Source organism: Rousettus aegyptiacus, unplaced genomic scaffold, assembly GCF_014176215.1.
Source record: "Rousettus aegyptiacus isolate mRouAeg1 unplaced genomic scaffold, mRouAeg1.p scaffold_m13_p_18, whole genome shotgun sequence".
Taxonomy (NCBI): domain Eukaryota; kingdom Metazoa; phylum Chordata; class Mammalia; order Chiroptera; family Pteropodidae; genus Rousettus; species Rousettus aegyptiacus.
Genome location: NW_023416293.1, coordinates 12,882,715 through 12,898,680, shown reverse-complemented (window position 1 = coordinate 12,898,680; position 15,966 = coordinate 12,882,715). Strand labels below are relative to the sequence as shown.

At 38.9% G+C, this 15,966-nt stretch overlaps 1 protein-coding gene across 6 annotated transcripts in view; it reads left to right on the top strand.

Annotated features, from left to right (window-relative positions):
* KCNT2 (potassium sodium-activated channel subfamily T member 2) overlaps positions 1–15,966 on the top strand; it is a 179,693-nt gene that overhangs the window by 44,054 nt on the left and 119,673 nt on the right. For all 6 annotated transcript variants that reach the window (XM_016165037.2, XM_036235470.1, XM_016165041.2 and 3 more), the window contains exons 2-4: positions 7,053–7,132; positions 9,310–9,409; positions 14,090–14,138. In XM_016165037.2, the coding sequence (XP_016020523.1) occupies positions 7,053–7,132; positions 9,310–9,409; positions 14,090–14,138 (229 nt within the window). The remainder of the gene's footprint in view (positions 1–7,052; positions 7,133–9,309; positions 9,410–14,089; positions 14,139–15,966) is intronic.

The window sequence follows — 15,966 nt, the reverse complement described above, 5'->3', positions numbered from 1 at the left end:
GTCGCCGGTCTGGGTTCTGACCGGGAGGCCAGTAGGTTTGCCGTGGGGCTGCGCTGCCTCAGTCATGTTCTCTACAGGCCCAGAATGTCTGTGGACATGTATGCCTGAGTGCTCATGCGTGTGCGTGCACATATGTGCACGCATTTTATTTTAGGGACTCCGTGTGTGTGCATGGCATGCATGTATGTGTGATGAGAAAGTAGCATTGAGGTAAGAGAAAAAAATGAAAACCATCTTAAAGCAGCTGACCTTTCCTTTTGTTTGTTTGGTTTTTTTTTTTGAGGCGGCGGTTGTAAACAAACATAATCCTTACTAAACACAGTGTATTTTTGCTACTCTTGATTATATACTTAACAGAAAAATGAATTAATGTTCTCTTATTTGCATTTTTTCTTCTTTTTTTTAACGGCTTGACCCAGACCTGGCCCTTACTCATGCATTTGGCCAGGGGTCTGAAGAGGCAAAGTCCGTTTGCAATTAAAGCATCAAAAATAAAAGTACCTTTATACTTACCCTAGGCTTTATCTTTCGGCTTCCTGTGCTTACAGTTAAATTGAGGGTGCTTAAATTATTTTTAATCAAATAAACTACAGAGTGTAGGCTCTGCGAATGACCATGGCACGTGAGGACATGAGTTTTCTAACTGGAGAGAAACCTGGGTACCAAAGTTCTCCGGGGTGGACGCATGACGCATCACCATGGCAACGGCAGAGTCATTCCAGCTACCTGCAAGCGGTGATTACCAGGGAGTGAGGGGAACGTAAATTCGTTTACTGGGGAGCGGTCAGCGTGAATGGGGGAAGACTGACAAGCTTTCAGCACCCCAGATGGTCTGCCATGCTGGCATTACGTGTATTTAGAGGCGATGTCTATGTGCACGTGTGTGACTGTATGTGTATGTGATGTGAGTTTGCACGCGTGTGTTGTGTGTGAAGCTGGGTTCTCTTTCCAAAAGTGGCACTGTTTCAGATTTTATTTTAAAAGTGCAGAGAATGCTAGCAGAAGTCACGAGACTCCGCCTCTGCCTCCTTATAAGGTGTTCGCCTTATGTAGAAGGTGAGAAACTGAGGCTGGAGTAGAAACGAAAAGAATCAGATGGGCAGAAATAAGCTGGAAAATGCCAGAAGAGGGGCTGTGGAGTCCTTAAATGCAGGTATTTCTGCCCCTGTCGCGAGGGCTGGCATGCCATGGGTGACACTGACTGTTTTTAGATGGAGAATTGATCATAGGCTTACTTATTAATTTTCTTTCCTGGGCTTCATGTGAATGGTTGCTCTGTTCAATGATTGAGTTACCAGAAGTTAGGAGCGAACGTTTGCAAATGGATAGCAACCTGGTTCAGAGTCAATAATCAAAGGGCAGAACTAAACAAACACTTCTCGGCAACCCTGTGTGCGTCTGGCATTTGCCGTGGTCTTTCGTAATATTTTATAGATGACCTAGAACTCTCCTGATAAAGCAGAAGCAAGAGACAAGAAGTGACATGAAGACCTGTGTCCTGATTCTGTTCCAGGACCAGCCGTGTGAATTTGGCCAAGTCACTAAAAATCTTTGAATTTCTTTTTCTGTAAAAGAAGGGTGATGGCTGCCTTACCCACATCACAGCGATCTCATAAAAGTTAAATTAACAGTAGTGTAATCCTCCCTAAATCGTCATTAAATCATGGAGAGATTGTGCAAATAAACAAATCTAAATTAATAAAATTAAAAAAAAAGAAAACCTATGGAGAATTATCATTAATCACAAGGTAGATCGAGTTGGAATAAGGGCTTCCAAAAATTCAGCTCACCGCAAACCCAAGCTTTTCATCCTGAAATTGTTAGAAACCATGGCTTTGCCCTTCCCAGCATACTGTCAACTCATAGTCCCTAAGGTTTATACCAAAGAAAGAGGCAGGGACTCCAGAATCCCTTCATTCAGGCATTGAGCCAGTAATAATTAATCCCTAATAAGTCCGAAGTAACATGTGAGAAGCTAAGGATACAGTGTGAACAAAACTCAATATGGTTCTTGCCTCTGTGGAGCTTGTATTCTAACAGACTGACTTCGTGTGACCAGGAAGTACTACTGTCACCATCATAGGAAGTGATTCTATTAGTCCGAGGACTGCCAGGCCAAAGTGCCAATTACTCGGTGCCAGAAAACAGCGGAAATGCATTGACTCAAAACCGTGGCGCGTATAAGTTGCAAATCACGTGGTTGGTAGAGCCATGTCCTCTCTGAAGCCTATGGGGAGGCCCCTTCCTCGCCTTGCCCGCTTTGGGGAGCCCCGGGCACGCCTTGGACTGTGGCTGTGTCCCACCCCCATCTCTACCTCTGTCATCTGCGGCTGTTTTCCTTCTGTGTCTCTGTGTCAGATTTCCCTCTCCTGATGACACCAGTCATATCGGATTCAGGACTCATCCTGCTCCAATATGACATCCTCTTAATTTAAATAACTATGTCTGCAGTGACCCCATTCCCAAATAAGGTCACCTTTTTGAGGTAGTGGGGGTGAGGACATCAATATATCTTTTTTTGGGGGGGACATACAAATTCAACACATAATGACTTTAGAGAAAAGAGGGCTACACTCAGAGTCGAGCAGTCCATCCGGAAAGGTGGACGGCTCCCAAGTGTAAAGCCAACTTAGAACCTGGTCATGGTGAGAGCGGAGGAGGAATCTCGGCAGGTACATGGGCTTCGCTTTTTCTCTCACTCGTTGGAATCAGAGCACCAAGCAGGGGATGAGGAGGACGCCGCGCGATAAGGAAACAGAACTGGTGCCGGGCGAAAAGTTCTTAGAGACGCGGAGTGTGCTGGGGGCTGTGTCTACTAACTCGCCAGTCGGATGTAGATTTTCCAAAGGAAAACCACCAACAAATAAACGAGAGAGCAGAACTAACCACCCACTGGACCTGCCTGCTGAGACCAGGACGTCCGGGCAGGAATGGCCTTGTTCGAGATGAGTTCAGTAATAAAAAACTCACTCACGCAGGGACGGTGTGACCAATACTGCAGGATGCGAGGGAGGAGGGGAGGGCGCAGCACCCATCAGACACAGAAGAGGAATTTTTCCTTTGAATAATGATCTACACCTACTCTTAAGTTCCACAAATGCTGTCTACAAAAGTTGGTTAGCATCCTGAGTGGAGTTCGGGGCATCAGCCCTTGGAAAAAGCAACAAAGCACCAGCATCCCGGGTCAGAGTTATTTTTGTGTTGTTAAAATGGTGAGGCTTCCTTTAAAGGTGCCGAATAAGAATTTTTAGAAGGAAGCAAGGAAATCTCATTTTTACAAGATAGTGCATGATTTTTACACTAAATTCAAGTAAACAGAGCAACAGAATAAGAGGAAAATGGGGGGAAAGTAACAAATTAGTATCAGCATTAAGACGGTTGCTACTGTTAGGGCAAATTGATGATGGCGACACACACACACACACAAAATCTCTACGGTATTCAAATTTGTCCCGGAGCATAGAGACATCTGGAGAGTTTTTTGCTTTGTATTTAAAGATATTAGAATAATCTAAAGATGACAGCACATCAATCTTAGCTGTGACTATAGGAGAAAAACTCCTAAACGTATAGGAAAATGAATCCATCTGTAAACTGCCTCGATAGTTTACTATTACAAAAAGTTTGTTCCGGAATTGAAAAAAAAAAATAATTGCATAAAAGAAAAACTGAAACAATTCACCAAATCTGTCAACATTCCCCAACGATGTACCATCCACCTGACAGATTCAAGACAGCTTTTTGATTATGATCGACATCAATCCACTCCTGATATGGTTTTCAGTAAAACATAAATATTTATTGTAATTCCAGGGTCAACAATTTAACTGCGCAACCACGAGAGGCCTTCTCTTATAAGAATGCTCAACCACATTTGATATTTTTCTCCAAAAACTGCTAGTTGATGTAGTAAGTAGAGACACTAGAGAAGGTGTCCAGGTGGCGTGCCTGTCTGCCTAGAAAACCCCAAGAAATAAACATGAAAAAAAAATCACTACCTATAAAGGAGTTCATGATAGCTCTTTAAAACACTAAAAACAAAAGTTAAATGTCAAAACAAAACCCTTTTAAAAATAGCAACCCAAATTACAAAACACCCAGAAATAAATGTCCCAAAGCATGTGTAGGATCTACCCAGATAAAACAAGAAAACGTTTCTGACTGATAACAAGAATATCAATAAACAATGAAAACAAGCTGAGAGGAGAAAATGTCACCTGGTAAGGATTACAATATCAGTTTTTGTGATTAACTATAATCCTAATTCTACTATTATGTTGGGGGAGGTGTGACCAAATGATTCCCAATTTTATCTGGAGGATAAACAAGTGAGACAAAAAAGACACTTGAAGAAGCAATGAGGGCAGATTTGCCTTAGTATATTACTCAGAACTGTAGGTCCAGAAAGAACTCACTACACCGCCCTGCTGGATGCAGGTAAATTCAGATAAAGTGAGGTGGGAGGAGGGAGGTCAGGAGGCAGAGAGGGAGAGAGGGAGGGAGGGAGGGAAAGGAAATACTAAGAGGCTATTTAAACTAACTAAATCACAAAGTTGAGAAGGATAAACGCTAACGTCCACACTAAGTCCCTGGAGAAGGTCCCAAAGGATGACACTAACCCTAACTGGCCTTGATTCTGGTAACTGCCCTTAGATCAAATAAAAGAAAGTGCCACTCTATATTATAAATTATAAACCTAAGGATATTTTTCTGTACCTGAAAGAAGGCATGGATCAAAAAAGTGTTTTGCTTTTTTGTTTTGTTTGTTCATTTCTTTGTTTTAGCTTTGACTCTCGAAAGCGTTTAGAAAGCAGTCCATACTTTAATATCTACGATCAGAGAATACTGACATGGAGAGATCGCTAGATTAATTGTTTTACTTTGCATAGTAGTATAATTAGAAGTGAGTTTGGAATTCGTTTAATGAGAGCCCTCACATCGCATAAAATTGTCTTTACCCCTTAGGGAAAAAGTAAACAATCGTTTGCACGCTGTCATCCAGCCTTTGGCTCACGTGATGGCCATTTCAAAGCTGGGTCATCTCATTCATAATTCTCATTTTCCTCGATTGGTCCTCTACGACAGCATCACACTATGTATGAGTCAGCTCATTTTAATAATCATGGCCACTTCGGTGTTTAAGGAAAGTTATTCTGGTACTGCTATAGCTTTAAATTTAGACTAAACATTTTCAGTTCCTTGAGCTTTTTCTCATATGGAATGCTTTCCTGATCCCTTATGCTTCTTTTGCATAAGGCTATAGACAATCTCATTTTAGTTTAAAAAAAAAAAATGCACCTCAGTTATATCCCCCGAACTGAACTCCAGCTGTTATCCGAGGAATGGAGTCATATTCTTATAAACTTGATAATTCTAGGAAGGAAGTGTACGTGGCCTTTGCTGAATCACCTGTGTAATAGCCATATGTCCTCTCGAATTTGCCTTTGTATCCATAGCAAATCTGCACTAATCTAGCTTGATATCAGTATCACGGTTGCTTTACTTAAAATGAGCTGCCTTCTCATTTGATAAACGAGGGAAGCGGCTCAGATGCAGGACACTAGTGGAGTTCTGTGCCTGCGTGTGCGTGCGTGGACTGTCTCAGCACGTGGGAGTGCGTAGGTTCGTGTGTGTGTGGGGGGGGTGTGCACATGCGTGTAATTCTGCTGGGAGAGAACACGTAATTCTCGTGGCTTCCTCCTGGAGAAATTAACAAGGGAAACTTCATTTCTTTTTTTTTTTTTTCCACGTAACATATGAGATGAATAAAAAACAAAAGATGGAAAGTGATGAATGAGAAAATGATGAAAAGGAATGAAAAAAAGTTTATGCAAAAAAACCCAACTTTCTTTATGGATAAGAGGTAAAGTTAGAGAGCCTTCAAGTCTTTTAGAAGGTAAAGCAGTTAAAACTTGGTTTGCAATTAATAACACAATTCCTTTCATTTTTATGGCATAAAAGACAGTTTTAAAAATATTCATGAATCTTCTGGACTATATGGCATAGAATATAGCAGTGAAATATTCCTCTAATACATAAGCATCTTTATATGCTCTTTTTTTCCTCTAGTTTTATCTCCCATGTGTAGTCTTACCAAATAAAACAAAACTATAAAACTATCCGGTTTATATGGATTGCATTATCAAAATTTCATGATACTAGGAAAAATGAATTAAATCTTTGTTGTTTGTATAAACATTAAAATGTTTTCTTAGCTGTTTTTGTAACCCTAACTTATAATACATGCATTTGAGACTAATTACGACACTTCGAATGATGGTTATCAACAAGTCACCATGTATGGACACATTTTTCTTTTCACTCAATATTTTGAAAATACCAATTATGCCATCACATGAGAGACAAACTGTTAGAATTTAGGGAGAAAGCAGATGAGTTTATTAAATAAATACCATTCTTTAGACTGTTGATGTTATTTTACATTAGATTCCATATGTAATATTCAGTGCCTTCATTGATTTGTCTCATTTATACCTATGGTGACCTTAATCTTCTACTTGCCATTACCATTCCTTTGCTGATCTATGCGCATGTTACTATGAGCCTAAAGAAATATGAAGCTAAAGTGTCTTATAACATGTCACAAATAGAGTCAAGGAGAAAATGTGTTGAAGAGAGACTTTCAGGCCCAATCCTTTAAGACATTCTGACACAGCCCACTGGTGTGATGTTGCTCAAACTGAAGTTTTCAAGAATCCCATGGATTCTCATGATGTGGGCCAAAACTGGAAAAACACTGGATCAAAATTATTCCACAGACACATATTAAAGACGTTTGCATTATTGCTATTTTAGATCCTGTACACCACTCATTACGCCCACTAACACAGATACTGAGCTGACCACATGTGATATTTTAACTCACCATGCCTTTAAAAATAAAAGTAATTGTTGCATTCCAAACAATTCAGTGTTTAACTTTTTTTTTGGTGGCCAGGATTCACTCAAAATATATAACGCATTAAATCAAATAATTTAATTTCTTATATATTAGTGTCCAGGTTAATGATGCTCTTATTTTCTCTTTGCAGGGTACAAGTTGAATTCTATATGAATGAAAACACATTTAAAGAGAGACTAAAGTTATTTTTTATTAAAAATCAGAGATCAAGTAAGTCATTCTTTTTATTCCCATTGATGTGTTTGTGTGTGTTTACCTCCAAAGCTGTTCTTTTTCAACATATCATTTATGTAGAGAATATAGTTGATAATCATGTTTGCCAGGCAGCAAAATGTTAGAGAACTATAAATTTTACATCTGGTAGTGTTAAGGCTTCTTGAATACTTTTAACTCTCCAAATTCCACATCAATAAGTAGGCTTCTGAGTGGGCCATCTAGGTCAGTAGAAACACTGAGGAAAATAATCTAGATAAGGGGTCTCCATATTTTAACTGTGAGGGACACCTAATCTCTTTGAGAAGGTTCTAGTGATTCTGACTGACTCAAACGGAGAATAATTGCCTGATTTTGTGAGGAAAGGCTTAGTGTTTCCTAACTGTGCCCAAGAAAAAGAAACATCTAAGGCGCCTGACCTGACCTGTCCAGCTTGCTAGTGGCCTTCTCTGGTGATCTGAAACCAGGAAGTACAGGGCTAAGCTCAGATTTTAACATCCCCTATGATTCTGACCATAAGACAAATTTGGGAAACACGGGGATTTGAAGAAGATGTGAAATTGGCACAGCCACAGACTTCCTAAGCCTGTTCAAGGCTGAAGTGTTAGTGAAATCTTGTTGCCTCCCCAAAATACCACGAATTTTTAAGAGCCATACAGAATGAGCCAATGTACAATTTTTCATATGATTATTGCTTAAAATGCCCACGAACGGAAGAGAAGTCTATAGCAGATGGGTGTAGACTTTGCTCTTTCTGAATTTTGACCCCTGTACCCTCCTGGGGTGGTCTTTAATTACCTTGTGCCTCTGTAGGATTCAGAGAAAAGTCTGAGCTGTGAGCAATTATCCAAATACTGACTAGGAGGAATATTCAACATTTAAGGCACATTAGTTAGAGACTTAATGGCAGGTTAGCTTCAAGGTCAAGGCTAATAATTCCTGTCTAACCTGGTTATTTAGAGTTTCTAGGGAAGCCCCACCAGGATATAGCTAAAGGGGCCTCAACATCTGGATGGAAGGTTTGCTTGATTTTAAGGCTAATGCTATCTCTCCAGGCCAGAAAAAAATAAATGCATAATTTGACTATTTCGCCAGCAGCCAGCTTTGACTAAGCAGTCATTGGGGACACAAATTCTATAAAACCAGGGCAATTTCATTAATAATTTAAAGAAACTTTATAAAGATGCTAACCCATAAGACGTGTACCTAGCATTGTAATAGAAAAGCCTAGGACAAACTGCACAATTACTAAACATTAACCTTTTACTGTTAAGAAATGTCACCTCGAGTACACTCACATATAGTATAGCAAAAAAAAAAAAAAAAAAAAAGTGACATTTCATTTCCAGATTTTATTAAGTCATAATTATAGGAAGGCCTTTCTCATGATTGTATTCATAATGCATGAATCAGCTACTACCTGATAATTGCAGGAAAGGTAATGTTTCTGTTCATCAGATTTTAAGCATGTTTTGCTCAATCTGAATTGTTCTTCGTCGTTAAGGCTGTATAACTGTGATCTACATGGTTTTGAAGGTATCTGGCAATCTTAATTCCCACGAAAATTTTAAGAGTTTATTGGTATTTGATCTAAAGTGAAAAGTAAGGTTCAACTGATCAAATTTAGAAGTGTGTGTGTATAGTTCTCAGCATATTCTATGCTATTATGATTTCTAATTATATAATTACTAATTAAAAGTATAATGTATAATTATAGACATGATTATCATAATAATTAAATCTATGAGGTATTCTGAAGGTACAAGATTCATAACTTATACTGTGAATTTGTAAGCAGCTAGATTTTCCAGCTAGCTAAGATTTATCCCAGAATTCATGGATGTTGAAAATGTTTAAACTTCTAAGCGTATTTGAACCAGCCTCGAATGGACATGACTTTTGTGGCTTCCGAATGCTCAAACGTAGACTTGCTCTCAATATAGAATATTTGCTGTCATTTGTAGATTGTACGTTCCATCACTCACTTTTTGTTTCCATATTTGGCTCATTAAAATTCAGCTACCTAGAGCTTCGGAGAGTTTAGACAATTAGGGTACTGTAGTTTCTAAATATGATTTAAGTGCTGTGTTTAAAGCTGACATTCTTGACAATTCTCTTTAGTTTTCTGTGAACTAAGTTCAAATGAAAATCAAATTTCTGTTGTTTGTTTAAAGGTCTAAGAATACGTCTGTTCAATTTTTCTCTCAAATTATTAAGCTGCTTATTATACATAATCCGAGTGCTGCTAGAAAACCCTTCACAAGGAAATGAATGGTAAGGCATTTTTGTCTGACCCTCAATAATATTTTTTGATTAAATTATAATTTTTTTATTTATTGTTATTTTTGTCTTATTTTAAAGGATGTTACATAGAATTTTTTCCAAGGACATTTTAGAAAGTGTTAGTTGCAATTAAATTGATCTGCCTTTCAGGAAATGCATGAATATATTCCTTATAGTTTCTTTTTTAACATCTCTTCTTATTTTCTTCATCTGTTCCTCTAAAGCTAACACTGGACACTTACCTATAAAGTTTTTATTGTTGATGGAAATACTCTAAGTAATTGTTTAATATGGGCCAGTCTTTTAAAACACCCAATACCTTTCTGTTCTTTAACTATATTCCAAACAAGATTTATTCTACTGTATACTAGTTACACTCTATTTGATATATTCTATTCGTTACTCTTGAGTAGAAATACTCGATGTTTGATGTATGACTATGTCATGTCTCAGAATTAACTTGTGTAGCCACATGACTTATTGATTTAACTTATTTTTCATTCATTATCATGTTGCTTTGATCAACTTGCATTGCTATGTGCTTCTGGACTTAATGTTTTAGTCTCTGTTTTTGGCCAGAAGCAATAGGGTAGGGGACCAGGGGTACAATGTCATGAATAATTTTTATTTCATCATCATCGTCACCTTGGGCCCCCGTCCTATGACATTAAAATTATTTTCAAAGCAGAAAAATTCGATGGCTAACCTCTGTACAATTATTTTTTTCATATGGAGGTTTGCCCTAAGAAAATTTAAAAAATAAACAAAGTCAAGGAAAAATGGAAAGTGAGGGCATAATATGCATGTAAATCAATTCCTTACTCTTCAGTTCATTTAGTGAAAATGATTATTTATTAAAGGGACTGGGGAAAAGCTAAAGATTAATGAGTGAACTTTTGTTGTGCAACAATTTCTGTGATAATTCTTTATGAAATAGTTTATTTAATGAAATAGTATTCTGGGTATCTCACTGTATCTTTACTGAACACTTACTTAGTCTGTGCTCCTATTGCTATAAATGAAGACACGGCTGTGATTAAAAAAAAAAAAAGCAAAAACCATCGTCTACCATCAGGGAATTTTTGATCTGTGCGAAGGTCTTATATTTTGGAGTCGTTGCTTTTTCTGGCCTCGGACTAGTTGTTTGACTTGATTTCCTTCGACGTACACGTAACCTTATGGTTCCCACGTTCCGTGTAGAAGAGCAGACGTTCCCTCCTACTTGCCCTTCTCCTCGACGCCCTTCGCGCCCATCTTTTAATACCTTTTATGCCCGTCCAAGTCGCCGACCCCAAGAAGCGGTCCCACCTCATCTCCAGATGCGTCTGGAGTCTCTCTAGTGGGTCTCTCTGCCTAGCTGTCTAACAGGCATGTCAGCTCGCCCCGTCCCAGCCGGCTTCTCTGTGCTCTTGCACAGATCGGCGAGTGACAGCGTCTCACATCCTTCAAACCCTGCTCTGCCCACGGCCTCGCGCACTCGAGCTGATGGACAGCAGCTCCGCCCAGACGCCTCGGAGTCAAGTTCAACCTCTCGTTTCACCCCCTGCTCTGCAGTCTAGGTACACCTCTGAGGAAATGGCACGGGACCAGCCTGGGACCAGCCCGCGCAAGCCACCTCCCCTCCTGACCAGTCCCGCTAATTCCACTCTGCTCCTCTTTGGGTCATTTGTCCTAGAGAAGCAGCCAGGCTTCCTTTAAAACGTGTCAGACCTCGTCACAGGTCTGCTCTGATAACCCACCCCATGGCCTGTAAGGGCCCCTGCTGTCCTGGTAACTTTTGCTGCAGCCTCATACTTAGTATAGGACCCCGTGGGTCACTGACTGGTGCTAAATTCATGGCATTATGTGCGACAGTATTACTGATCGTATTGCAACCTCTAGGTGATGGACGACCACCACCTAGAGATGTCAGCGTTTACGACATTTATCGCGTCTTCTGTCTGCGGGTTATGGAGAATGGTTCACCTTGCCAACCCTTCTAAAAACATATCAATTATTTTTAAGACTCGGTGATTTAAAATTAACATGTACGTGAGAGAGAATCTGTAAATCATAAATCGAGTCACGAGAGAGTCCTTCCAAGGGTAAAAGGCGTTGGCGGGTGAGAGAGTAAAATTACATTATTCGAAAACGTTAAGAGGAACAAAGTTTCCTACAATTACCTTCTATGCCATATTCCTAAGAATGCTCAGCCATAATTATAGAGGATATACATTTGAAAAATCAGATTACTGCAATTACCAACCAAGCAGAATAACTCATGGCTCCATCTTGAATACAGAGTTCTGTTTAGTCCCCGTCGTCAGTGCAGTGTCACTTAATGAAAAACAGAAGTGGCCTTTCTGGGCACAGGCTCTATTTTAAAATAATGAGGCCAATTCAGCAAGATTTATTTAATTAGAGCTTCTGACATAATAAAGCTACAGATATTTTGTGCTGCTTTGCTTTATTTTTAAATCCTTTCAGGAGTCAAAACCGATTGAAATTATTGCAAATATGGAGAAACCGAAGGATGTGAAAAAAAAAACTTATTGTTAATGTATGAGATTGTGCAAATGACAAATTTGTCAATGATTTATGGCTTTAGCATAGGAAACGACACACCCAGGGTGCAGTTTATGAATTTCATCGAGAGATGAGCCGTCAGCATTGACTCACTGCTTCCTGATGCTCAGTTCTTCACTCTGTGTCAAAACTCATGCATCCTTCCCCGCCTTAAAATGTTGAAGTGGTTCTTAGTTTTTAGCATCGAGTGATAGGCACGGAAATGTGCTCATATGTTGTGGTATTTGGATTTGCTTTTATAATTAGTGCCAAATAGAGCGACACACGTGTTCAGCTGACATGCACATTCCAAAGATGGTTTCTTCAAGGTACCAACTATTAAGAGAAGAAATGAAGTTTTGACAATACCTTTCAGCTCTTTGAGTGTCATTAGGTAGACATTTTCCTCTTTCATGTACATTGGTCACGGTGAAGGTTAAAATAAACGGCACCAGGGACTTTGACATATAATCTCAAAGATTCTAAAGAATGTTTTTGTTTACTGGAGTCTAATGCCGGTATTTGAAGTCAGGTTCCTAGAACTTTTCCTCATATGGCAATTCTTTTGAAAGGAGTCCTAATTGAAAAACATTCTGAATATATTGTCGGATGCGTGCTATGCTTGGGTATCCTGGCCACCTTGGTTTCGGATGGATCCTCGATTTTGCATGCTCTTGAAATGGGGGCCCCAGGTCCGTTGCTAGTGCTCGGTTCTCGGCATTTGTTATGTTTGGGAGAGTTTCATGACTCCCCTCCCTGGTTTTGCACTTTCTACTTTTGTTAGTGCGCACTTGCATTTAATTTTTTTGGACAGCGATCGATCTGAGGTCATCTTGAGCTTGCCACGCACAGGTCCTGGCCTATGGATTCTACTCCGCGTGCTGAGTGGAATTCAGCATTCCTGCTGTGCGTTTGCCAAATGTTTTAATCTCCTGGTTAAAATATTCACCCTGTGACCTCCACCTCAGCTGCCAAAGCTGAGGGGACATTTTCGGCAGCTACTCTCTCACCTGTAGGAGAGGCTGTGAGTATCTGTGCTGTGAAAAGTGGCCGAGGCTACATTTCACTGTGTGACTCTGTGGTTCATTTGCCACAATTGTTTTATCTTTAGGCCTAGTTTGACCCAGAATAAATCAGTGAGATAATCTTTATTTTTAGGTTTGCTTTTGTTTTCCGTATTTTATTTAATTTTGTAAATGGTTTATGATTATTGCGTATAAATTCATATAGCAAGGAAAAGGAAGTAAAAATTACCTAAAATCTCAACACCTATAAAACAGTGCTTTTTGATGACCAGCCTTTTGTCAATTTGCTCTGTGTGTCCACATATAACACGTTCATACTGATACAGATAGGACGCGATTCCATGTGCTGTTTCTATCAATGACTATTTGCTCACATGGTATCTTTGCTGTTGTTTAAGTAGATTCCAATTACTTTCCTGATATAAATAACGTTCCATATATAGGTTTTCTTTCCTCCTAGTGCTTTTGTCAATGGGATTGAAGCTTCATCTGAAATTACGGTCTGGCTGCCAGTTTTGGTTTTATTCCTCATTTGTTTTGATCATTATCTAGGAAAGTATGAGAGTTTGGGCAGTGGCTTTTTATTACCATTTATCCGTTTTCCTTCTACGTAGTTATCCAATTTAGTGCTCAGTAAATGAGTGAAAAAGAAGACTTTCCTTTGGAAATCTCACTTTACGTTGAAATTGATATATGAGATTTGTGGAAATGTTTTTTAAGGATAATGAAACCTATTCTACATCACACAGTCTTGTCCCAAAAAAATCCTACCTAAAGTGATTTTTCAATGGGAAATTTGACTAGTCAAGGGTTTGAGGTTTTTATACCCTGCCATAATCACTGTCTAAAGCAATGACCCGTTATCTTCTCTTTCATTGTTAACATGACACTGAAAACAAATTCAAAAGGGGTTTTCCCTGGAACAGAAATGAATACTATCAAAAAGAAAACTTAAGTACTATAAAGTTATCTAATTTTAATTTTGATATCCCATTGTCTTTTTATGTTAGCATTATTTAAATACTTCCAACTCTGATCGAAATTTAAAAATGAATGCACTTTTCATATTCTTAAAACTAACATCTTCTTATTCTTTTTATAGGTCTCATATCTTTTGGGTGAACAGAAGCCTACCTTTATGGGGCCTACAGGTTATGTACAATTTTGTTTTAGCCCTATATTTCTCGATTTATTCATATTTCCCAGAGAAATACTATCGGAGAGAAAGTGTTGATGTGAAAAATGAGTTTGTTTTATTGCTTAACCTCGATGCACATTTTAGGCTAACGCTTTCATTCCTTGGAGAAGTTCCTTGTGATCAGGATTAGACTACAGCGAGCTTCTGAGGGTGCAGAGGAAAACAATGTCGACCAGTGTCTTTGGGGACCACGAGTTCCCTAACCTACCTAAGGAATTCCTGTTATACAATCCTTGCAAAATTCATCAAAAGCCCATGTCCATGTTTGCCTGTGTCCTTGAAGTCTGGAACGTGGTAGAATTTCAATAAATAATCGTTAAGTAAGTAAATAAATGCATGGTTCGTATTACCAATAGCAAGAGCTTGGTCCCTAGGCAGATAAATTGTAAATAGAACTAAAAGTCAGCCCCGGAATAAGGCAGTCCTCGAGAAAGATGAGAGAGGGACAGCATGTCTGGATTACACCGCTGCCACGTCCCCAGAGTCCTCTGCATCTCGTCCTTCTTCCTTTTTCTATTGAATTTCACGCTGGCGACCTTTTCACAATTTCTCAGCTCCTTTCCTCCTGTCTCCCTCCTGCAAATAGTTTGCTCTTTTTCAAAAATTGAAAATTCTTAGAAGCATTAACATAAAAAAAAATTTAGAGATTACAAGACTGAGTCCAGAAAAACATGGAAAAACTATAAGCATCACTTTATGAACAACCTTTAGCATACTTTGAAATCAAATGTTTTGTTCGTTTTTGAAAGCGTGATGATTGTGAAGTCTGTACATTTTATATATGATAATGATTTCAATTATGTAAGTGTTGTGATCGTAACCACGAAATCAAGGTTTTCCTGTGTCTGGACATTTCATTTTATTGAAGTCAAGTTGCGTTTTACGCTATTTTATACTGACTTTCACTGCAATGTCAGTAATTTACAAATAACTTTTCAAATATTTCAGTGTTTGCTAAAAATGCAGTCTTTCATCTCTGAGCTATACTATGTTATCTTCCAGGGAGGTGCACATTTAAAGTATTGGGAAATATATGTTGATCTAGTTAAATAGCATTTATATACTACCGATATTTTTAAATAATAGTACCCATTTCCAAATAGGATTTTGAATAATTCATGTTAAAAATGTCACGGAGACCGTCTAACAATGTGCACCTCTAAGAAAAAGCAAGAATGACTGATTCGGAGAATTTGTGACCAAAATCTGAGATGATGAATTTTACATCACGATCAAGCTTGGCTAGTGTACGCACTTATAGACAAATTTAATTTATATTACCATGCAGTTATGTTTTCTTCATTGTCTTTGTTTTAAAATTCACGTAAATCAAAGTTTTCATTCCAACAAGAGTCAAAACGCAAAACTCCAAGGTGTCTGCATTTCTCATGCAGCTTCTTACAGCTCAAAGGCCTAAAAACAGATATATTTGCTATCAGAGGCATTTGCTGGCTTATTTTGATTCCATTCATTTATCCTAGAGTGCTTAGAGTATTTATTTAACACAAACATTTGGGTCTCTTTTCTAGTTACTTTTTCTGTTGCAATTACAGCTTTTTGGTAGTTCGGCAGTGGAAATCCTATATTCGATAGAGAGAAAGATGGACTCCTGGCTGGGAAATGTGCAGAAGGGGAACTGGTTCTGAAGTTCAAATGAAATGTGAAAGTGTCCCTAAGTGGCGACACGGACTGTTTTTGTTGAGTGTTCGCAAACGGTGCTGTTTCATTCCGGGGGAGGTGGAGGTGGGCGACGGCGTGGGCCGTATCACTGAACTCGAAGC